General features: G+C 37.4%; 1 protein-coding gene across 1 annotated transcript in view; it reads left to right on the top strand.

The window, feature by feature from the left end:
- LOC306874086 (catenin alpha-2-like) overlaps window positions 1-26,274 on the top strand; it is a 488,426-nt gene that overhangs the window by 76,526 nt on the left and 385,626 nt on the right. The window contains exons 3-5 of the mRNA XM_079423823.1: window positions 16,479-16,674; window positions 23,373-23,539; window positions 24,725-24,844. Of these exons, the coding sequence (XP_079279949.1) occupies window positions 16,479-16,674; window positions 23,373-23,539; window positions 24,725-24,844 (483 nt within the window). The remainder of the gene's footprint in view (window positions 1-16,478; window positions 16,675-23,372; window positions 23,540-24,724; window positions 24,845-26,274) is intronic.

Below are 26,274 nucleotides of genomic sequence, written 5' to 3' on the forward strand. Positions count from 1 at the left end.
GTGTCTCCTCCCCCACAGCAAAGATATGACACAAAACACCACAAAAGATCTTGTCCTCTCCGCTAATGCAGTGTGCCACTTGAGCCACATGCTTCTCAACCCTTTGAGGAAAGCAGTTTTTTCCGACCCATTTACGTCAATGCATTTTGCGTGGATGATCTATATTTCTGTCATTTTAAGGCATTTTCTGGCCTTTTTATTTATTGATATGGTGCATCTTGCTAGCTTTAAAATGCTGGCCTATCTGAGCACTCATGCTATGCTAATAAACCGTTTCCACTTTGAGTCTGAATTTCATACAGATTTTCATACTTTAGAGTCAGCCAACAACTTAAAATCCACCAGTGAACTTTTTATTTATTAAACATTTATATAATATTTTAAAAAGTATTTAGACATTTCCATTATATATGTTTGTTTTTTCTCACTCTGTGTTTCCACAATTACAGCTTTTTAACAAAGACATGGAATTTGTCATGCTAAATTTAAAGATATCAATGGCACATATGAATATTTACTTTCTTATTATTTTAAGAATATAACAAGCATAAATAAATAAATGTCTTAATTATATTCAGTTTGATTATCTAAATGTGACAAATAAAACATACAGTAGGTCAACATACAGGCATTAGTATACATTATTTTCCATTTACTTCAATTGAAGCCATACATTTTACAACATATGCATAATATACTGTCTCACTATTAACATAACCTTATTTTTAAAGGATTAGTTCACTTCCAGAATAAAACATTCTTGATAATTTACTCACCCCAATGTCATCCAAGATGTTCATGTCTTTCTTTCTTCAATCGAAAATAAATTAAGGTTTTTGAGGAAAACATTCCAGGATTTTTCTCCATATAGTGGACTTCAATGGCGGCTAATGGGTTGAAGGTCCAAATTGCAGTTTCAGTGCAGCTTCAAAGGGCTCTACACGATCCCAGCCGAGGAATAAGGGTCTTATCTAGCAAAATGATCAGTCATTTTTAAAAAATAAAAATAAAAATGTATACTTTTTATCCACAAATGCTTGTCATGCACTAGCTTTGCGATGCACGTCCAAAACTTCACGCATTACGTAATCATGCTGGAAAGGTCACGTGTGATAGTTATTCATCTGTGTACTTCGAATGACCAATTGTTTCTTTAGATAAGACCTTATTCCTCGGCTGGGATCGTGCAGAGCCCTTTGAAACTGCATTGAAACTGCAATTTGTACCTTCAACCCATTGGCAATTCCAACTTTGCAAGGACAGTCTGACACTTCTGACTCACAGCCTGTAAGTACGTTTCTGCTACTGACTATTCTAATGCGAGTTTTGAGCAGTTGAGTGCTTGTTGTTTGTCATTTCTCCGATCACAAATGCAGACATGGTAATGTTTACGTGGCGCGATGCAGCGCGATTGTGTAAAAAGACAGTGTAAGTCATTATAATCAGTAATTATGTCCCCAGTGGATGCAACAAAATGTCTCATTTGTAATGGGTTTTATTGTTTTTGTGTGGTCGCGCTGGGAAATGCCATCACAATACGGTGAGGGGCGTAACATTTCCGTCTCATGCTTGAGGTATTCGGCCAATCACAACGCACAGGATAGCTGGCCAATCAGCACGCCTCGCTTTTCAGAATGATGAGCTTTGTAAAAATTTCCGTGTTTCAGAAAGTCGGGGCATAGAGAAGTAACTATAATGTACAGTATGTGGAAAATAATGTGTTTTTTTAACTTTAAACCACATAAACACATTGCATTACACCAAATACACAACATATTGTTATTTTTAGCAATGTCATATGACCACTTTAAGGCCAGAGTTCCCCCAATGAATGCATGCAATATGTACTGGTAAAATACAGTATATTTGATGCATGTTTATAATGCATACTATACCAAGTATAGTAATGCTAAAAGCATGTTGCGATTTCCACAAATGAAGCCACCAGACCTATTTTTCCCCGTGATCCTTATACATAGAGTTACTTAATGCACTCGTCTGACCATTTTTGTGACTCTTTGATTCAATGTTTCTCCATATCCATTTTCTGTGCACTTATGGCATTTACGAAGGCAGCATGTGGCATGTTAATTTTGGGTTGACAGTGGCGTTAAATTTTCTGAAAGCTTGCATGTCACACGGCCTTGTAGGCATGCCAGTTTCAATAAACAGATTAACTTGAGCCTGTTCATGGTTTTTGTGCTCGTCTGAGTTCATTCTACCAGCCACTGCCTTATGTAAGCATCTTGTTAACCCTTCCTGTGGAATTACATAGACGGGAATGTTCTCCTTTTGCCTTTGTTAGCTTTTGTTTAGAATAGCTCGCAGGCCCATTTGCAGCACAGAAGGGACGTGGTTTTATTTAATATATGTGATTGACTTTCCCAAGTCAAGGTTGTTTAAACAGATCATCTGTAACAGATCATCCATCATTCAGTCTGTAGATGCAAAATATAAGCGTGTTGACGTGTGTCTTGTATTGTCATCATCCCTGACACACTGAATACATTCCCTGAATACATTCCACCTGCGAACTGACTGCAGGTGTCTTCTGTGTCTGTCTCTCACTGTGGGCACTTAGGCATCATTTCAGTTGATTCACTTCATTCAGACAGCTCAACACACTAAACAAGGTTCACACTATAGCTCCCTGACACATCAGGAATGTTTAGTGGGAAGCAACAGCTCACAAATGTATTGTTCTCAAACAGGAGCTTTCATTGTTTGACAAATATCCTCACTGAACTGTTTTGAGAATCTACAGAACAGAGTACTGAACTTGTTTGTGTCAAATTAAAGAACTCCTTTTCATGGGTTAGACAAATGTCAATAGTTCCTGTAGTTTTTTGTGGTTTATTGGCATGACACTTTTATTGCATTTGTTTTCCTGAATTAGTTGCAGCTTAAAGGCCTGTTTAATGTAAGGATGTCAACTGTAACGATAACTATAACTAGAAAGTTTTGAAGGAATAGTTAACCTAGGGTGACCATACGTCCTCTTTTCCCCAGACATGTCCTCTTTTTGGACCAAAAAAATGCGTTTCAAAATGTCTAAATCTCCCAAAATGTCCTGCATTCGGCTTTTGCTTTCTACAGTTTCTGGGATTTGGTCATTGCGCTACTTTGGGCCCCCCCTACTTTTTTGATGTGAGAGGACAACAGAGGAAAAACCTTTCACTGGTGGAAGTGTTATTAGCATTATTATGGATTATATTGTGTCTGACTGTATTTTGGCCAAACAGTTTAAAGTTAAAACTCCTAAATGATGGATTTGTTTCTTCTTCAGAAAGATTAATTCAGGTTTGTTTACTGACTTGTTCAGCAGTTCTTTTAGGATGCAGATTCAAAGTATTGTAAGGCTAAAATAGTTGTTCATTCTCAAATGCGAACAAAGGTTTAGGCTGGATCTGTTCAAGTATGTTGTTGAACTTTTAGTGAACTACTTTGTGCGTTATGTGTTCAGTTTAAAAATGTAACAAAGCTGCAATGTCTTACTTTGGTTTTTCTGTAATTCTTCTATGTATATTTGTCCCCTTCCTCCTTCTTTGTCCTCTGCACAAACACTTGCTGCAGGAGCTTGGTATATGAGAAGCTAACAGAAGTTCACATAATCCTTCAGAAATCCTTCTAACATGCTGAATTGGTACTTAATTATTATCAATTATTATTAGTACTCAGTTAGTAACAATGTTTCTTATTATTATCAATGTTGAAAACAGTTTGTGCTGCTTAATATTTTTTTATTGAAACCATGATTTCAGTTTTTTTTCTTTGAATATTTTTTTTTTCTTGATGAATAGAACTTTTAATAAATAGCATTTATTTGAAATGAAAAATATTATACAATTATAAATGTCTTCACTGTCACTTTTGATAATGACCTTTACTACTTCTTTTTTATGTCTTACCCCAAACTTTTGAATGGTAGTGTATCATGTTTCCTCAAAAATATTAAGCTTGCTGCACTGAAGACTGGAGTAATTGCTGCTGAAAATTCAGCTTTGTCATTCTGGAATAAATAATATTTTAAAATATAGTAAAATATTAAATTGCAATAATTTTGCAATGTTACTGTGTTTTACTGTGTGTGTATATATATATACACACACAGAAAAGAGAAAAGAGACTCCTTTTGAAAGCGAAATCTTAGTTATTCCAAACTTTAACAGGTATATTTTTGTGTAAGCGTTGCCTCCATTGCCTCAGAAAAGACTCTTGATGTAATTATACCTTATTTTTTCTTATCCTAATCTTTTTGTTCATTTAGATTAAGGCAGACTAATCTGGCTTGAGCAAGTATGCTAAAGGAGGGACTGTTTGTTTTCCTTTAATCATTTTAGAGCAAATTTATTTGAATTCCTCTTTTTTTATAGTGCAAATCTTGCAGCTTGTTGCATAATCTTGCCTGCTTAATAGTAAATAAATAAAGAAATCAGCTTTTTCCCCACAATAAAAGACTTTTTGCTTCAGATCTCAGCTGTGATGGATCATGTTCTAATTACGGTTTGCAAAAACCAATTCTCAAATCGCGGCACAATCACAGTTACAACAGCTCTGGGTGTTTGGGATGAGAAAAATATTGATGCAATCATGAAGAACTTCCCTTTCTGACTCGCTAGCGATCAAGCCGATCAGGGAAATGAAAAGAATCAATGTTTTCTCCGGCTCCGCCACGCGCTCGCTCCTACCTGTCGGTTTGCTTTGTTTATTTTAAAGCCTTTGCTTTTGGCTTGTTGAATGTGAATGAATCAACTTCGGGCCAACATCGGCAATCACAGAGTGAGAAAACATGAGGGGGGAGGAAGAGCAGGCAGAAATCTCACTTCGCCATGCCTCAAACATGAAAGAAGGACGGGCGACAGGGGTAAGAGGCTTCCGAGCGCCCTTGCTCTTTTAAAGCCCTTGACTGTGACTAACATGGAATTGACGTGTGGCCATGGCATCGCCACCTCATAATTCTGGCGAGGCCCGTGTGACACGCCGAGTCATCTGCCAGCCAGCGCGTCTTATGTCGTCTAAGCTCAAAGCACTCGCTAATACTGCTGCAGTTGTAGAGCCTGTCTGGTCATCTTTACATCAACCAAAAATGCACAAGCTGTCTGTTTGAGGAAGGCTTTCTCAAGGAACGTGGCTGTGAACACGCAGGATGAAAATGTCATCCAAGGATTATCAAGACCGTCTGGCTGCAGAGCGATTCTTCTGCAGACAATGTGAAATCAAAACTGACTTGCACACTATTCTAAAGAACAAAATGTTTTTGAAAACATTTTGAAAGCTGTCTGAAAACTTTCACCAAAAGAGGAGCCCCTTAAATGTGCATTTTTTTAGATGTTTAAGCCTTTATTTTGGGTAAGTTTCACTACATATTGTAAAATTAAGAGATTAATGTTCAATCTTTTGCATATTATAACCTTAGATCCAAAAGATAGTTTTAGCAACATAACGCAGATGCTACAGAACACAGTTAGCTGACTAGCTGTATAAGATTGTGTGCTACGCTAATACTAATACGATAATACGGATAATACTTCACAGGCATTACTGGCTTGTACTTTTACATCCATAATATTATAAATTGACAGTTTATTGCTGGTCTGTCATTTTACAGTTGAGTTGAGCTTAAAGGGTACACTACTATGAAAATCACACAGCTTCAGTGTGACATTAATAAGAAAAAGTATAATTTCATAGATATTGTTAATAATAGTTGTTCATATTAAAATATGTATGAATTTAATACATGACAGACTATTTATTTAACAAAATCCTGTCATTTTAATAAATATTACATTAAATTTATTAAAAATTGTTGCTGCTCCCATTAAGCTCAGTGTGCTCTCTTTAAGCTTTTCCACATTGAACGTCTATGTAAATCCTTCAGAAACAGACTTTACATATTAACTGATGGTTGTCACTTTAAGTTAAGTTAATCGATTTGCTATGGATTCTGTCAACTCAAATCTACAGACTGGCTCTGGTCTTTGGCAACTAGCATCAACTTCTACAGACTGTAAATCTCTGGAAAATCAGGGCAAAAACCATGTAGTGTATTCCAGCCTTAAGAGACTATAGATATGTTTACATCCATTTAAAAAGAGGTTTATAATGAGGCTAGTTTCTGTGTTCATCCCCATGAATTAAATGTTTTATTGGTTTGTTTTATTTGATTTTTGAATATGTGTTACTTAGCTGAACGTGGACTAGTCTAGATGCTGCAATGTGCTTAAATACCACTTCAATTTGAATATCAATTTGAATGCCTTGTTTCTTGATTGTAGTGTTCTGTTTTTTTGTGATTGACTTTGTACCTTCAAAAAAATATATATTTTTACAATTATTCTTTACAACATCATTTATAAAATATGATGTGAGCTTAATGGGAACAAGGGTGTGCTTGAAGGGTACAAAAATTTACCCATTAAGCGCAGCCAGACTTTTTTAATTTAATGATGTATATCTTAATTGAAACGCTTTTGTCATTTTAAATAAAATTAAATATTTTTGTGTGAGAGATTAATATTTTATTTTAACATAACTTTTTGTACTGAAATAAATATCTTGTGCACTAAAAATGTCTCAATGTAGATTTCGGTGTGCTTGATAGGTACGTTTACCCTGCATTTTATTCCTGTAATGACAAAGCTGAACTTTCAGCATCATTACTCCAGTCTTCGGTATCACATGGTCCTTCAGAAAGCTTTCTAAAATGCTGATTTAGTGCTCAATAAATAATTCTTCTTATTAATAATATTGAAAACAGTTGTGCTGCTTAACGTTTTTGTGGAAACTTTAATACATTTTCAGGACTCTGATGAATAGAAAGTTCAGAAGAACATTTCAATTTTTCAAAACTTATAAGTGTCACTTTTGATCGATTTAGCACATTCATGCTGAACAAAAGTATTAATTTCTTTCAAAAATCTTACAAACATTAAACTTCTGAATGGTAGTTCATGCAGTTCTTGTTTCAGTTCTATGTGTTGCTTGATTTGGAACTTGGACAATGTACTTGAAAGTGATTGAAGCTGGTAAAAAGTGTGACTGTAGTCACCAGTTGGTCTCCATGTCTTAATTTGAATGCAGTTTTGGCACATGGCACGAGTGCGCTCGCTTGCACTTGGCATCCACTTTGTCTGCCTCTCTCTGAGGAGATAACATATTCTGACTAAATCCGGTGGATAGGGAGAAACTAATTATTTTCTCTACAGCCTCTTTTGGCTGGGCTCCACTCTCTCTGAGAGAGTATCTTTGACCTTCACCTCGGGTCAAAGCTGCTTAGGGAGGCTGTATTGTTTTAGTGGTGGAGCGCTCGCTCACACTGCTTTTCAATCAGCAATGATATTTATGGTTGTCCTTGTGCTAGTGTTTCAGGCAATGTAATTTTCAATCTCGCTGAATGGAAGTCTGGAATGGAATCTATCTGAAAATGGATTCTCAACACACAGGAGGAGAGATAAGGTGGAAAGGAGATGCAATGTTGAGATCCATCTGATAAGATAATGTATGAAATCTTTCTCTTCCATCCTCATGGGTAAACCTTATGGTCTTCACTTAGAATTGGCGGCTTCCTCGTGCAAAATACATAAGTTGTTGACTTAAATACATTCTTACTGTAGGTAACCCAGAGGCCAATGCTGTTTTGGAAGATGGTTTACTCTCTTTGGAGAAACTCCTTTGATGTTCCTCCTTCTATGGAAGCACAGTTAATTGCATTATAATTTAAATAGTTAAATAACAGTCTATTTAATTGAATATAAAGTAAGCATGCACTGCATGCTTTAAAGTGAAAGGGTTGACATTCGAAGCATGCAATGAGCTCTGTGTTTTGATATACAGTATCTTCACTGCAGAGCAGTTTGCTATATATAAGCACTCATTCTGTTTCTGGAGGTGGTTTGAGTATGATTCATTTCCTATCCATAGTTTGGTTCACAGTTAGGCTATATTTTTTATCTTAAAAAAATAAATAAAATAAAAATAAAATAAATAAATACAAATAATATTGAATTAAAATATATATTAGTAGTATTAGTATCAGTATTATTAGTATATATGTTGCTGTAATGTTGTATTTAGGTTGACAAGGTTCCAGAAATATATAAATAATTAAATAAATAAACAATAATAATAATGTGAATTAGCTTTAACAGAGATCCTGTTCCTAACTAAACAAAAATAATTTTAACCCTATTTTATGTCCACATAAAGCATCTACACAGCCAAGTTAAGGCTGCTCTGTGCCAGTTCAAAATTCAGTATAAAGATACAATGGTGCATTAAAACCAAGTTAAATTATGCCTGTCCAACTCAGTATCAAAATATTTGACTGTACTGTAATTGCAATGGAAATACATTTAAGCCACCTCTAGGGCAGCATTAAACAGTCTAAGACACCTAAATGCCACTTCAGAAATGATTCTGTGCCACCTTTGCAGTAAATTTGACAATATATTGCAAATACAAGGACGAGATTGATTTCTCAAATTGATGTCTAGGCAGTAGTAGTATAACTTTTGAAGTTAACCATATTGAAGTTGAAAACAATAGCATGTGTTTTGACCAAATCATAAGAACTACCTCCTTCTCTTCTGCGGTTAAATTAAAAATATTTTTGGTCAAAGCTTCAGTTAATACCAAAGCATTAGATTGTCCCTAGACCTGAGCAGTAGGCTAAGAGAACAGCCGGCAGAAATCCAAGCAGTATTGTGGTGTCCTTTTAATTATACGTGGCTGGATTCACTGTTGGGCCCTCTGATCCAAGGAAATCACTTGTGGAACATTTAGTATTATTGATTACTGATAAAACACAACCGTAGAGGGCTATGGGCCGTGGGGAAAGGTCGGCACCAGTAGCTAGTGATGTATTTGAGATGGACTGTAGCTTTTATTGGACCTCATTTAAAGTTTTCAGGTCACTTACCACGCTTGGGGCCTTTAATATGCCATTGACAGTTTTATCACGCCCAGACCCTCAGCGGTTCCCCTTTCCGCTACACTAAGCAGTTGTTTTAAATAAAGGAATGTTTATTTCTTTGGTTTACTGAAGTGAAATAACTCATCATGCCTCCAGCCCGGCCGTGAGCAAGGTTTCGCAGGTTAAAGCAAGTCTGACTAAGCATTAGATCTTACTACATGGTTAGGCAGGTGCTTTTACACGAAGCTGTCAGTCTTTTCTCCAGGCCACCTGCTTCAGCTCGGCATGATATGTCTCTCAAATTGGGCCTAGGGACAGCTAAAGCACCTGTGTCCCCATTCTTTCCTTTTGACTTCTCATCCCATAGGGCTTCCCTCCCTTTCTTCTGTCAGCATTTTTTCCTTTTTCTCGTTTATGCTGTAGGAGAAAGTCCCTGCCATGTGTGGCACGACGTCTGACATCTATAGAGATCTATAATTAGTAACTGAATCCTCACAGTGCTGAATCACTCTGTGGTCAGTTGTCTAAGTGATCTGTCAAATAACAATTCAAATGTGCTAAATGCAAGTTTAAATCTAGTAAATGAAGTATGAGGTATGGTCACATCTCAAGACAACGACTAGAAAAATGCTAAAAACATTCGTAGTTGTCGTGACAGTTTGAAGTTCTTCTGGTTCATGGGACAAAGAAGCTTTGCATGGTTAGTTGTTTTCTGGTTTTTAACCTTTTTACACAAATTTTCTCGCTGCTGCATGAGTTCTTTATTGCGCAGTTCTTTATCTCCAGATCTGCAGCAGTGATGCAAAGCGTGCAACTGCACAAATGCATTTTTTGGGGGGCAACATGTACTAAATGGGGAACTAAGTGTGCGACTATCCCATTAAAGCGCAGATGCACATGGAAAGTTCTGCACGTGATCTACTGACAATGTGCAAATTTAAAGAAGACTTATATTCATAACGACCAATGCAATCGCCTTCCGAAAAATGAAATGTGTTGTAATTGGTTAGCTGTCCCAGTGCATTGTGATTGGCGAACAGCTTAGACTGTGTTTCAGTACTGCCCCGCCCCTTGCCAAAGCAGCAAGTTCGTCAATATTGCCATATCAATTCAGTCCCCGAGAATATTGGACAAGAAGATCACGCAGAAAGTTTGCACGTACGGACATTACAAGACATATTAGAGTGGTAACGCTATTGTTGTTTTTTTTGGCTAAATCACGTTTAAGATAGGATGTCAACAACAGCTTAAAAATAACTGCATTTACTATGTACAGATAAGTGCAACGGTCATTTGTATTATGTTTATTGTTCTTTAATTCTAACATTATAACATGAATTGCAGTAAAACTGTTATACAGTTGAATTTATTTATACCATAGTCCCACAGATTTACACTATTTGTGACGGCATATATATGCAAATTCATTCTCTGCCAGCAGGAGGTGCTGTTGGAGTGGTAGAGAGCAAGGTTTCCCCAGTAACGCTTTACACAAATCAGCGCTCTTCTCACAAACGCTGCTTTATCAGATATTATATCCAAACTGAAATGAAAATGACATCCAAAATTTTCTGAAGACAGTCAGTTTCCTTCAGAAATACAGTGATATTTAAAAACACCCGCACCGGGTTTCGATTTTGAAACGTGCAGTGCTCAACCAAGCATTCTCCCCACCCCCCAACCATTCCAATTTCCATAGGTGGGATTTATTTTAATGATATTCTAATGAGCCACTTTGTGATATCACAAACACGGGAAAACAACGCTGTAGTCCAAATGAGCCGTTCGTTGTAGTTTTTGAAAAGGGATTTAACCCCCCCCCCCCGAAATATCTCCCTTTGGAGTGGACTTTGAGATTTGTAATTTTGTAGATCTTTTTTTTATGCCCAAACATATACACTACACACTGACTGAAATTCAAAAAGTGAAAAAGCATAATAGGACCCCTTTAATATCATTAATAGTCTTTTCTCACAGCAGCTGGAATAATTAAATTGATCATTTTGATGACGGATTGTAATCCAGAAAGGTCCATATGACAATCAGTAACAGCTGGAGATTCACCTGTAGTCACCAGTAGTCTACACGTAATGCTAATACACAGTAAATACACAGTCACGCAATGCTAATGTTGTTAACATTAACATTTTGAGAACAAAGTATAACAGTAATAATAATTTGCACGGTTTGATGTTATATGAGCTAAGCGATCATTAGATTTAATCACCATTGGCAGCGCGATGTATTGTAATGATTTTTTTTTCTCAGTTGGTCAGAACAAAAGTAGTAGACATGTTACTTACTTGTTCAGGTGACATTTTCCGGTGAAAATTCTTATTTGGGTCATACTTCCAAGATGCAGAATCCGGGATTCCGAAGTACAGTGAATATCCACACCGGTGCGGTGACTGACAGCCACACATACTCCTCAAAGCATTAGATTTAGATTAGATGCAGAAACATTATAATTTTGCAAATAACTGCAAATGCAGGTTTCAATCAGAGATGACGACAAAGATGCAAAGATGCAATGGACTGGAGCTTTAAATACTCTCCTCCCATACATTGTGCATCTGAAAGAGATATTTCTACAAACACATATAGAGTAAGGTCAGCCGCAAAAAATAACTGTTCCCACCTTTTGATCGCTAATTTTTCACTGCGTTTCTTTAGTAAATCCTGGCAGTAGTTTTTGAGACCAAAAGGAAGTTTGCATTGGCGCAAGCTGTTCTTGTTTAGTAAGCCCTCAATGTTCTAGTTGATTGATTATACTTGTCTAAAGGTTAATGCCACTTTTAAAGAGGCAATTTTACATGACTTAATTCAGTTTTCCCCAATGTACTTGTTGCAGGTCAAGTACTGTAAAATAACACTCAATTCAAACTGTTTCAACTTTGACCTTGTTTGTCATTGAGCTTTTAAATCGCAAGCATTAATTACCAAACAATTTGCACGATTATGAGGCCTATTGTGACATTCAGATAATAATGATCATATGATATTCTGTGTGAATTAATAAATAGTGCAACAGAAAGGCTACTTAACTATCTCAATAAGGCTGGGTGGCTTTGTTACTTTTTCCTTTTTCCTTTGATTGTCGAGAAAAAAAGTGACGTGTGAACACTCTCCATTACCATTTCATGTAATATCCTGTTATTTTCTTCTTCATTATAACTTTTTTTTCTCTCCATTATGCCTGTTTCAAGAAAATGGACCAACACTGAAAATGTTATCCTTTTCTTTTGTTTTTGCCATGCATCACTATTAGGTGTACCTCATTGCCACCAGCGCTTCCTTGAAATCAGAAGTAGGTGGAGTGCCGCTTCATTTATCATTTTAGGTTGAAGGTTTCAATTAGGTTTCCCAACTCAAGCAGACTCCCCTTCTTTTAGGCCCCCCATGCAGGATTACTGCCACCCTCTGTGTTTTCTGACACCGTGAAAGGATTGTGGCTTGGCTGGTAGAAACAGAGCGTTCTTTTTAAGTTTCAGCACAGGGGGAACTCACACTTTTGTCTGTTAGATGGCATCTTTTCTTCCACTTGACATCCTTTGCTGTTAGTAACCATGATCATTTTGGCATGGACACCTGAAACACAGTCTTAGGAATCTTCATGGGGAAATAATGAGCTTTCCCACGGCACTTCCAGCCAAATCGTCCATCATTTAAAGGCATTGTGAAGTTGTCGGTAGAGAGCGCCCATGTGAATTATTTTATGATTGTAGAGAACATAAAAAATATATAAAATATCACAAAAAACTGTTTTAATATATTTGAATTATAATTATTTGTATAGTTTATTATTGTTTTAATATGAAATTTATTCCTGAGATAGCAACGCTTTTCAGCACAGAACAGCACTCTCTCAGTATTTTTATAACCTATAATAGCTTCAGTAAAAAAATAAAAAAATAATAAAAATAAAAGTGACCAAAAATTGCTAAACAAATCAAAACTATTTGATTTTGAACCTAACAAAGCCATGGCTTTGTAACAAAATAAAAAAATAAAATAAAAATGAAAAGCAAGTTTTTAAGTAGCAATTTTTGGTCACTTTTATTTATTTTTTATTTATTTAATTCTTTTACTTTTGCCACATCAGCTTGAAATATAATGTGGCAGTGCAACTTTTTTTTTTTTTTTTCACCTGGACCTTTTGTTGATGGCTTTGACAGGACTGTGGGTGTCTCCATGGAAACCCAGTCTCTGTCTGCTGATAAAACTCAAGGAGTGGAGTATGTCTCCAATTAGACCAGAGTTGTCAGATGGACTTGGAGGACTTTGCATGAGTTGCAGTTGTGGTAACATTTGAATCAATATGTGAATCTGTCTGTCTGACTCTTAAATACTATATCTTAAAACTTGGCCAAGTTTCACCCAAAAAGTAAAAAAGTGGGAAACTTCTTATTAAAGATAATAATATGGGGGCAAGACATATTTTAGGTTAAGTGTAAATGGTCCACGAGAGGACAAACCTGATTTTAAGGACAGTTTTACATTATTTTCACTCTATATTATGCTTCGATATGGACCCAGCTGGTTCAACCAGTAAACAGCCTTGGATAGTTATGTATATGTAAAATAGAAGTGATCAGCTTTCATCATCACTGTTGACCAGATCATGATAACGATGAAAGCCAGCTCAGCAGGAATTCTGGAGGGTTAGCCGTTAGTGCAATGGCTAAATCAATGACTGTCTTTCTATTGCTACCATTTTTTACACTTTTGTTGTCATAATACTATTAAAAACACTTCCCCGCTGTCCTTATGAAATGACTGTAGTGGGAGTGTCGTGGTGTTTTATTGTTCTCACATTATTATAGAACAGAGAATACCAGATCTGTGGTTCATTTATAAATGTTAGTGCTCCATTTGTCTTGCTGACACTGTTGTTGACACTGACAGTGTTATTCAAGAGAAGGTAAGTCTCATTGGGGATTGATTGTGTGGTTATGAGTGATACTAGTGTCAGGGAATTCCCTCACTGGAGCACTGAACTCCTTTACAGTAAAACAGGATTGTTCAATAAGTTGTGAATCTGATGCACCAGGATTGAAGGATTAAAGTATATATCCAGTAATAATATTTTATTATTTACTATTCTGCCATTTTTCATTATTTATTAGTTGTTCCAAACCTGCATGTACTTTTTACAAAATGTATTTATTTATTTTCCCTGTGTAGCACAAAAAGTGACTTTAAAAAAAAAAAATATATATATATATATTATGCAAGTGAATAAGGACTGGGGCTGTCAAGACCATAAAAAGCATCATAACATTATTCTAAATGACTTTTGTGTATTTATTTTTTTTCTTGGTGTTTTTTTTTTTTCTCTCTCTTCTGATTTTCTGAGATGACTAGTCAAATCATTCTGATTTCTGTAAACTGGACTCAAATTGCCTCAGCTATTTGTTTTCAGTTTGAGCATCACTTGTCTTCATTCGAAAATAAATAAAAAGAAGAAAGTAATTTTATGTGTTAATGAAAAATATATTTATTTATTTAGTTTTTGTAATGATACTCTAATTGTGAAACTAAAACAGCCAGCAGGTGGTGGTGATTCATTCAAAACCGCAATTCATTTAGTAACGAAACATTGCTATGTGACAAGCCGTAATAAATACCATGATAATGATTATAGTAATCATGTACCATGGTATTTACATGGGCAACCTTCTTAAATACTTGATTCTGATTGGTCAATAGCAGCATTCTGCAGTCATATGTATTTATACTCTGAGGCAACTGATTCCCAACATAGCCGTCATAGATTCTTACCAGAATCTTTCATCTTTTCTTCACGCCGAGGCCTTGCCGGGGTTTGCTTTGTGATAATGATAGTCTTGACTGTACATTTATCCCTAATGCATCAACTGAACTTTCTGAACTCTGTTTAGCGGAGAGTGTTATATTGAATACAATTTCTCTTGTTTGTGTAATGAAGCGTAATGCAACATTTGCTGGCAATATTTACTGTAATGCCTTATATTAGCTTTTCCTTACAAAGTGATTTCAATCTTTTGTCCCAATGTCAGTTTTTTCATTATCATTAACCCATTCTAAGATGAATTTGTTAGAGATCACTTACTATGTTCTCCTTTAAAGGTCAGCTATGCTTTGTTTTGATTAAAACTCTTTAAATGTGATCCAGTGTTATGCTTTGCATCAGCTTTGGGAATAACTGGGATAAATGTTCAGGCAAATGGGGTCTTAAGCTTTATCAGCTGTATAGGCTGAGTTTGGACAAGGAACTCGAGTTAGTCCTCTGTTGTACTATGGTAATTACTTGGCGTGGGTGTTCTTGAAAATACATTACCCTGGGAGAACAGTCCCAGCAGAGCCCTGCTGCAGAAAGTGAAAACCAGCACTGTTTTATGGGCCCTTTGAGAGCTTAAAGCTTGACTATTGAATGAGTCACTATACATCACATAAAATGTTTCTTAACTGCGCACACTTTATTAGGAATGTGTAGATCTAATCGTGTAGACAAATGTGTTCAATTGCCAGAAATGTCTGCAATGCAAATAATCTCATCTGTCACAGTAGATAGGCATTGTTATTTTCACACTGTCCAAGTGCACGCTTGTACTTAATAAGGGAAATTTGAGAATTTTGATAATGTGGTGCGGTGTTAAACTAAGACTTACACTTGTGCACTTGACGCTCAAGACTTCAGACAAAGTCAGACTCTTTTTACAATTCAGACCTGAGGCACATTTTGTTGCTTGTCTTGAAAACATTTTAACAACACTGATACAAAATGTAAATTGTATAAATATCCATACAGAAAAGTGGCGACACCATTGTACAATGATGAAGTCTGATGGCAATACCTTTACACTATTCAGGTACAATTTATATGTTTATTGATTGATTGATTGATTTATGTTTTGAAAGAAATTAATACTTTTATTCAGCAAGGACACAGTAAATTGATTTTAAAATTTAGAATTCAAAAAGTTTCTTGAGCACCAAATCTGAAAATTTCTTCAAAATATCAAAATATTTCTTAACATTATTTCTTTACAAACAAACACAGAAACGAAACAATTTTTAAAACAATCTTTTTCTTTCTTTCTAATTCATGTATGTCTTGACTAATATATATATATATATATATATATATATATATATATATAAACCATTCAGAGGTTTAGATTTGACATTGAGTTTGTGTTGTGACCATAATTCCTGTTTGATTTTTTATGGGAAGGTTTAAGGGGACACTTGGGGTCTGTTCACACAGGCATGTCTTTGTGAATGACTGCATTTTTAATTATTGGTCTATGTGCGTATAGCTGTAGATGGATGTCTTTGATTGTTGTGAGCAGCCCCTTACCTGTTTATAATTCTTAAAGCAACAAACAAACCCAGCAGTTTTTCTGGCCCATTGGTTTGGAAATAAACAAACTTAGGCTTGATCATGCTTGTGTTCATCCATAAATGTGCCAAATGAACTACGATGACAGACCTGCTTTACCCTATATATGTAGCTCAGTCCAAAGGTGATAAAAATAAGTCTTTTGCACAAGTCTTCATCTATGACTCTTCTCGTCCACAGGTGACCACCCTGGTCAACACTAGTAACAAAGGTCCATCCAGTAAGAAAAAGGGACGCTCCAAGAAAGCTCACGTGCTGGCTGTGTCTGTGGAGCAAGCGACCCAGAACTTTCTAGAAAAGGGCGAGCAGATTGCTAAGGACAGCCAGGACCTGAAGGAGGAGCTTATCGCAGCTGTAGAGGACGTCCGCAAGCAAGGTGAGCAGCTTGTTATCACTCTGAGGTCTTATCACTCTGAGGTACTGTCCCAAACAAAATCTGCTGCTTATTTGTTCCAACGTCCCATCAAGCAACCAAACATATATTAAGGGTTTTCTTTTTTTAACTCCAATGTATGGCATAGTGGCCAATGCTCTGTCTATTAGTCATGTTTGGCTTCTTGAGAGAGTAGAGAAGAATTTTAGGGTCATTTGGGAACCAATGAGACACATTATCTGTCACATTATCTGACCCTAAAAGACATTAATGTGCCAATTTGCTGAGGGCTGTGGGCTTGTAGCCCGTGTGCGGCTGTTTGCACACAGCTAAGCTAAAGTTTTATTTTCCTTTTTCACCTATAAGTCCTGCCTATTATGCACAGCCCTTATCTGGCAGCACATTACACACAGACTCTCTCTCTCACCAAGTTTTCTCTCCTTTATTTTATGATCGTTCCCATTCACACTGTATCCCTTTCCAGCACTAGCATGTTCATTGGTTTGGACTGAAGTTAGTGTTTGCTCAGCCAAATTACCTCTATGAAAATAGCAAACAGTTATTGATGGTGTTTCACAGAGCATTCATCATCCCATAAACACAGCTGAAGAGCAATTATGAGGTTGCGGAGAAGAGAAAAAAAAAAAAAAAAAAAAAGACACTTTTAAACCCCAAAAGCTGAAATGTATTAGCTGTCATTGTATCGTATTAATAATAATCTGTTTTCTGTTTTTGTGGTTTATTTTGAGGACTCTTTGATGAGGTAATGAATGTGAAATCTTTATTTAATTTGTTTAGTTTGGTGGTGGATTAAATTACTTGCTAATATAATATTAATGGGAGTCTGGGATGATTCTCTGTCTCTTTCTGGGACTTTAAATATGAACTAATTCAGACGAAAACAAAGAAGAAAATCAGTTTATGAGGACCATACAACAATTCTTTTTACAGTTCTCACAGTCATGGGGAACCTGGAAATATTGGATAATTTTAAAATACGTATTTCTAGGACTGTAAAATTCATGGAAATATAATAGAATTATAATTGTCAGGATTTGCTGCTTCTGTGAGGAGCGAGGAATGAGGAAAAGATGGATAATTACGAAAGACAGTCTTTTAATGAACATCCAAGGCATAACACAGGGCAGGCAGGAACACTTTAAATGCTCAACTAAATGAGGGATAAATGAGACACACCTGAACCTCGTCGACGATAGACAGGGGAGCCCAGCAGTGCCAGTGAACTGATTGTCCACAGAGGAGAGGAGGGAGCTAGGAGCCATGGTGGAGCTGCTGGGTCGACGGACCGAGGCAGATTCTGGGACTCAGAGGCTGGAGGCAGAGGCCAGGGATTCTCCAGACACGCACGCCGTGGAGCTCACACCATACAGATGGTGGGCTGAGAGTGAGCAGAGGGGCTGCCAGACGACAGCGGTGGAGGAGGCAGAAGCGGGAGGGCGAGTGGGCATTTTTAAGCCTCCAGGCTTTCAGGGCTAATGTGTGCTGCCCACACACACCGAATTGCGACTCCCAACATGGGGAGCACGACTGACAGGGGAACGACAGGGCTGCACCAGGAACGGAGTCTCTCTCTGGGCTGGACTTGGAATCAGAAGCCCTCTCTGGGCCAAACTCAGGAACAGGAGCCCTCTCTGGGCTGAGCTCGGGAAAAGAGTCACTTTCTGGACAGGACGGGGGAAACAGAAGCCCTCTCTGGGCTAAACTCTTGAACGGGAGCCCTCTCTGGGCTGGACATGGAAACAGGTGCCCTCTCAGGGCTAAGGGTGCTTTCTCACCTGCCTCATTTAGTTCGGTTGAGTCGCACTAGAGTTCGTTTTCCCTCTTGGTGCGGTTCGGTTGGGCAGGTGAGAAAGCAGCAATCGCATTTTTGAAAGAAAAGAAAAAAAAAAAAAAAAAAAAAAAAAAAAAAAAAAAAAAAAAACACACTGCGCATTTTTGGACTAAACCAGCTGCCGTAGTCAGCTGCGCTGTGCATTATAGGATGAGGAAGTGTTTGTTGACAGTTTGCAGTTTAGCATGGCAGGTCGCGGACAAACTTGGGGTTGTGAGGAGGTGCGGAGCCTCAAAATAGCAGTGTGCTGTCTACTGCATTTTACTCCTGTCTTTGTTTACTTCCGGGAGCACCGAAGGAACTTTCCCACACGCTCTTTCTGACCAATCGAAAAGCAGTTTAGGGAATGCGTTCAAAGACACATCTAGCCAACAAGTGAAGCGGATGTTGTCACGTGACTGCATTTTGGTTTGTTTCAGCTGGTTCGGACCAGAGCAAACAGTGTGGTGTGAAAAGGAACCAAAACGGCTAAAAATAGCTACAATGTATAGTTTTTTGCCTTTGGTCCGGACCAAATGAACTGAACTACAGATGTGAAAGCACCCTAAACTAAGGAACGGGAGCCCTCTCTGGGCCGATCTTGGGAACGGAAGCCCTCTCTGGGCCGTATTCAGGAACAGGAGCCCTCTCTGGGCTGGACGTGGGAACAGCAGCCTTCTCTGGGCTCGACGGGGAAACAGCAGCTCTCTCTGGGCTTGATGGGGAAACAGGAGCCCTTTCTGGGCTGGACGGGGAAACAGGAGTGACAAAGGGGTTCTGAACAAGGAGGGAGGAGAGGAGGCAAGTCAGTATCCACATCCAAAAACTCTCCCCAGCCCCAGATCCACATTCAGCTCACCCTCAGCCATGGTGCAGGGGGCAGAGCTCCTCGCCATGCTCTCGCTGTCCACGTCTTTTTCCCTCGTGGTGGGCGTTGTAGCCGGCTCTCACACCTGGTCTGACATCATCAGCAGCTCAGGCTCCATGGCGATCCTCAGCACTGTCGCTCCGTGCAGCGATGGCTCGTCAGTTGCGGCAGGCTCGGGCATAGGCTGGGCCCAGACTGATGATAGGCTCTATTACGAACGACAGTTTTTTTAATGAACATCCAAGGGGTAACACAGGGCAGGCAGGAACACACACATAGCACAACATCAGCGTTTAACACCGGACTCCAAACAAAGGGCAGAACACACTTTAAATACTTAACTAAACGAGGAATAAATGAGACACACCTGAATTCAATGAGCACAATCAAACACAAAGGAAAACTGTGTCATGGGGAGCACATGGGGAGCAAAACACAACAAAACACAAATACAGTCTATGGGCTGTTTTTTTTTGTTGTTTTTTTTAATCTTACATAATGTAGTTGTATATATTTTCCCACAGGTCTGCAGTGAGATATCCCTGTTCAATGAGTTTTTAGAGTTATATCTGGTGAAAATACACAAGTGTTTTTAGGTACTGCAGGGAAGGGACTGCAGCACTGACAGATGGAGACTGAGCCAAGCACCGGCCACAGGGGCAGAATGAAGTGTGTTAAAATACTCTGCGTGGCCCATTAGCAAGCCGACCTTTAACTGGGATGAGATCAATGAACACAGGTTGGACATAATGGTCTGAGTGGCTGTGAAACAGGGGCTAAAGGACAAAGAAAATAATTAAAATAGAAATAAGAAATGTGATTTTTGAAATTAGATTTTGATCTCATTGTCACTTGTGTCCCATAGTTTGTTAATGTTAATGACAATGAAAAATTACTTTTGAAAAAGACAATTAAAGGATTAGTTCACTTCCAGAATAAAAAATTCCTTATAATTTACTCACCCCTATGTCAAGATGTTCATGTCTTTCTTTCTTCAATCATAAAGAAATAAAAGTTTTTGAGGAAAACATTCCAGGATTTTTCTCCATATAGTGGACTTCAATCAAGGGGTTGAAGGTCCAAATTACAGTTTCAATGCAGCTTCAAAGGGCTCTACACAATCCTAGCTGAGGAATAAGAGTTTTAGTGAAACGATTGGTCAGTTTCCAAAAAAAAATACACATATATATATATATATATATATATATATATATATAATATATACATTTTAACCACAAATGCTCGTCTTGCACTAGCTCGACCTCACATATTATGTAATCATGTACGTGTGACGTACGCAGAAGTACCAACCCAGTGTTTACAAAGCAAACATGCTAAGAAAGGCAAACACCCTTTACAAAAATAAATAAATAAAAAATTACAACAATAATGTCAGATTATTTGGAAGTTGGAGAGTTTCTTTGAGACTGAAGAAAGAAACTCATGACCATGACATGGGGCTGAGTAAATTATTCTGGAAGTGAACCAATCCTTTAAGCTACTAGTCAATTATAAGACCAAACAAATCTAAGAAACATCTGCTCATCTGATTTGACATTTGTTTAAAATAAGTTACAAATGCCTTACCCTCCCACATGAGCTCTTCAATGCAAAATTGCATATTAAGACTTTTCAGAGAAATGTAAGTGCATTTGTGTCCTGTCCAGCTTGGGGTTTGTTTACATGATTTAATAATAAACTTTACTATATATATCTTAGTGTTTCAGAAGGTCAAGTATGGAATCAAAAGACAATGCAGAAGATACACTGCAGAAGGAAATCAAGACTGCAGTGTTTTTACAAAAAGGCTGCAGTAATGAGAGCTGAGGGTCATCTCAGGGATCAATAGGCTGTTCGGCTAATGCTAGCTTTTTTAAGTTGCTCTACCAAGGTCCATAAAACCTGGAGAAATCTGTTAGCATTCCCATTCATCGTAACATTTTATCATTCACTGTGTGTTTTTGTTTTGTTTTTGTTTTAAATGATGAAAAACTAATGACTCATTTATTTCAACATTTATCAGTCAGTTTTGTTTTTTGTAATGTTCTGTTTTTGTTTTAAATGATGAGAAACTGATGACCCATTCATCTAAATGTTTTATTAGTCACTGTTTTTTTTTTTGTTTCATTTCGTTGTATTGGCACAACCTCACAGAATACTGGTGAATACTCATGATCATTTTCTCAGTAGTCTTAATTTGCTACCAAGCTTAAGTAGTGCCGATGGATGTAGTTGTGTCATAAGTTTCTCTTCATTTAACAAATCTAATTATTGTTCATATAAAATATATAGAAAACATTGATCTCTTTCACATCCTCTCGCTGATCAAAAATAATTAGCATTAATATCTCTGGCTGACTCTTGTAGGCTATGTGTGTGTGTGTGTAAGCTGTGTGTGTGTGTGTGTGTGTGTGTCTAAAACCTTCAAATTCTGTCTTTTCAGGCAGCATCTGGAAGTAGGCAGGATGTCAACATTGTGTCTACAATGATATCTGCTCCATCTGATTTATTTAAGTCAGCATAGATGAATTCACTGCCCTTGATACCACACAGTCCTGTCTGTTCAGTAGTTGGTAGAAATTATTTCTGACAGAGTGAGGTGAAGGAATTTAGTTTTTATGCATACATGCTTTTTTTAAACTTATGATTTAGTTTCTCTGGAGAAGTAAGCATTGTTCTCATTAAATATTGACTTGGTTATCTCTAACACTCACTTTCATTCGTTCTAGGTCATCGGATGTGATATTACAGTCTGGTGCTTTGAAAGCAGGTTTAAAACTGTTTTTAGCTTTTGATTTCTATGCCATTTGCATGACCAAACATCATTGCAAAAATAAGGATTGATTCACATAGCTTGGATGAGAATTTGTCTGAATGTGTCTGTTCTTTTGACTTGGTTAAATTATACTGTGGGTAGAAAAAAAAAGAGCTAGGAAATAAGATTATAACCTTCTGTGGTAATCCGTGAAGGTAGAGCTGCCACAACAATGTATTTCCCCTGGAAGTTGAGGGACAGCAGCGAGGCTCTGTTAAGAATAGCTGGCATTCTGTTGTTTCAGTTCACTGTGTGAGAGAAACAGCAGAACACGCACATACACTAAAGTACAGCCATATTTATTATGTGCACGCAAGTATTCACCCACACAGAGCCTGTACACGCTTAAAAAATAAATATTCTCTCTTTCCCTAGACTCTGGGAAGTCAGTTTGCCACAATCTTTCTTCTCTGTATGTCATTCTCAGATTCAATGACATTTGCTAATGTCTCAGCCAGGCTTTTTGTAAGCTTTCATTAATCAACTCTGTCCCGCCTGCGGCTCCTGTTCAGATGGAAGGTGGGAGTCCACTTACTGTAGGGTCATTAATAGATTCTGTCAATGAACTTTGAGATAAATTGCTCATTTTTACTTCAGCAAGCATGCCACAGTAACATTCTGACAGTCTGAATCAGGCTTTTTTCTCCTAAGTATAACTCATAAATACATAGAAAATGCTACTTTTGAATACATAAAAGTTCAGGAGGTGCATGGCCATCTAATACTGTCAATCACAATGAAAGGGTATTAAAAAGCTGCTTACATAACTCCTGTGCCAATCTACCAATGGCTTTTTTTATTCTAAACTTTATTTTCTGCATAATGATTTCTACTTTTGTGGTCAAAGTTCTAAATAAGTTAGAATTGGAAAATGGACTGCACTGTATTTCATTGAGTGTTTGACATAAATCTGGCACATTGTTTTCCAGACACCAGCAACCCCCTGTACACTGGTTTTCTGTAGTGTGCTGTTTCACTAATGAACACTCTTGGCAAACTTGCCTGTATTCACAGTTTATTTCAATGGTAAACAGATGCACAGCTATTAATAAACCATTGACATGTCCATGCAGCTTTAGTGGGTTCCGAATTAAAAATGCTAGACATGCACAAGGGATTTGCTGTGTGGTGGAACTCTAAACATATGTTGTTTGCTTTTGTCTTGGTTGTTTTGTGTCTCTGTGCAGGCGAGGCAATGCGCGTGGCCTCCTCAGAGTTTGCAGATGACCCTTGCTCCTCTGTGAAACGTGGCACCATGGTCCGTGCCGCACGCGCCCTCCTCTCTGCCGTCACTCGCCTCCTCATCCTGGCTGACATGGCTGACGTCATGAGGCTCCTGGCTCACCTCAAGATCGTATGTTTGCTTCTTATTTATTTCTCACTGGCCATTTTTCCATAGTTGCAGGCCATTTGTGTAATCACAGTTTATTCGTCATTTAATAATAATACTTTTATTTTTCTTTACTTTATTTTACTTTACTTTATTTGTTTTGTTTACTGTGTCATACCTCCCTACTCTCCACTAGCCACTTCAAACATATTACTCCTTAACAGTTACACTTTTATATACATTAATTAACCACATTTTTGTTGCCTTTGAGAACTGTCTCATGGTGAATTCATCGTCATCTTTTTTTCCCCCTTTTTCATTTTGATTGAGTGTTCAAAGCTCCATCGCTGCAACTGGTCTTCACAGCTGGTCACTGTCCACCGGTTCAGAACAAGCCACACCCGCCTTTCAATTGTTTCAATATCCAAGGATATTAGATATAAAGAAGTTATGTGTATTATATTACAAAGAAACTGTAAACTTTATCTTAAGGTCCTGCTGTTTATTTGCATAGCGCATATTGCTGAAGCAACAACCTCCTGGCATAACTTTGCAACAGACTATTAAAATGCAAAAATAACATTCTCAAATATTCACTTCATTCACTTGCTTCTGGTCATCAATTAGGCTCCCATATTTTGCATTTATATTTATGGTGTAGATAAGACTATTTTCAGAGTGGCAGAATTTAGTCTTTTTGCATTTGCATCTTAATTTTCTCACCCATGATCCTTTGCTTCTAGTTGCACTATTCTATTTTCTTTCAATTTTTGTTCCCCACCGGCACTAAGGCAACAAACACAATTCTTCTTCTTCTTTTTTGTTTTTAAGTTTAGGGATTTAAAACACTTTTTTGTTTACTAGCAGCCTCTCTGTTATATAACCACTAAACAAATTTAAAAACTAAGATCTGTGAAACGTAATGGTTGCGAAAGGAGAGCTTTTAGAGTGTAGGATGAGGCTGAGAAACTTTTAGATGTCCCACAAGGGACAAAGCACCTCCTTGCTCTTCTGCTAGTCTCATTACTGAGAGTGAAAACTGTCAGAATTATATGTGCCCCAGGAGAACCAATAATAAGCACTACAAAAGTTAACTGTCACTCAATCACATCAGTTAAAGTGCTTTATGGAACTTTTCTACTACCTTTCATTTTATTGATGATTTTTAAATAGTTGGATATTTGTATGTGTGTCCGTGTTGATTTACAGGTGGAAGAAGCTCTAGAAGCTGTCAAGAATGCCACCAATGAACAGGACTTGGCCAATCGCTTTAAGGAGTTTGGAAAAGAGATGGTCAAACTCAACTATGTTGCTGCTCGCAGACAGCAGGTATTATGAAATATCACAATTGTTATCTATCTATCTATCTATCTATCTATCTATCTATCTATCTATCTATCTATCTATCTATCTGTCTATCTGTCTATCTGTCTGTCTGTCTGTCTGTCTGTCTGTCTGTCTGTCTGTCTGTCTGTATGTATGTATGTAAGGTACAAGAAGCCATGCTGTATTGTGTAGGTCTTGGCTGAAGGGTGTTAATACGCATGACAGGAAGCGGAATGCCTGCAACCCCTTCAGCTGTGACTTATTCAAAATACAGCACAGCTGCTTGTACCTTACTGCTTTTATCAAATGGTTACCAAATAATGTACCAAATTGTATTGGTTACTTTTTTGAATTAAATTGATTAAATGCTATCCTTCCACTGAAAAAGTTACTGACAGTGACAGTAAATGGCAAGATAATTATCTTATAAAGCTCGAATAAAAACAGAATAGGAACTGTTCTAATCCACTGTGTCATTTATTTTTTAATGCCATATGTAATATTTTCTCAAACACTCACATCTGCTTGTCTCTCAGCAAAACAAATCGATTTGCAGCATAGCGCCAGTTTGTAAGTGTCATTACAGTGCAAACTGATGAACGTACAAGTACCATACCTGAAACAGAAAACTAATAAATACATTAATATTCCTTCCACTATTTTGGAAACTGTAGACTTCCACTCCAGGGTTGCCAGGTATGTGTAACAAAACCAACCCAATTGCTATTCAAAACTAGCCTGGTTGTGTTCCAGAGGAAAATGCTATTAAAATCAAACTAAAATCACGTTTTAGGGGGTCAGAATTGTGTTCCGGGGGGTGGTGGGTCTCGCAACCTACAGACTGAAAAAAAAAACAACAACAAAAAACGGCCCACTACAGCTGTATAAAGGAAGCTCAGTTTTGTGGGAAAACTACAGATTTGGCAATATGGTTCCACTCAGACACCTGCACACATCAAGGTTTCTCCCCCATGAAAAGAGTTTCTTTGTTGGATGAAGGGCATGGCCTCAAAATTAAAGGTGAATGACACCAGCAGGAGTCACTCATAAGTCAGTTAATTTAGCTGAAATACATAATACATAGAACAGTTTTAATGCTGTATCGATTGTATATGTTGCTAAGGGTGTTGCACAGTGATACAATGAACCATTGGTTGAAGCAATAATTGCTGTGCTTTAACCCCTTAACTGTCAAAGATCGGCGATGGCCTCAGCTTATTGATGTTCCACTATGTTTCACTTAGTGGTTCTCAAAGTGTGGTTCAAGTACCTCTAGTGGTACTCAGGCTCCCTCTAGTGTTACGCAGGGGAAACACTAAATTAAATATAAATTAATGTTAAAACACGTTACGTTTTATTTAATCTTTATTTGAGTAAAGTTATTGTATTTTGTATTTAAGTACAGTACTTTTTTTTTTTTTTACTTTTAGGTA

This window comes from Barbus barbus (assembly GCF_936440315.1).
Source record: "Barbus barbus genome assembly, chromosome: 8".
In the NCBI taxonomy this organism is placed as follows: domain Eukaryota; kingdom Metazoa; phylum Chordata; class Actinopteri; order Cypriniformes; family Cyprinidae; genus Barbus; species Barbus barbus.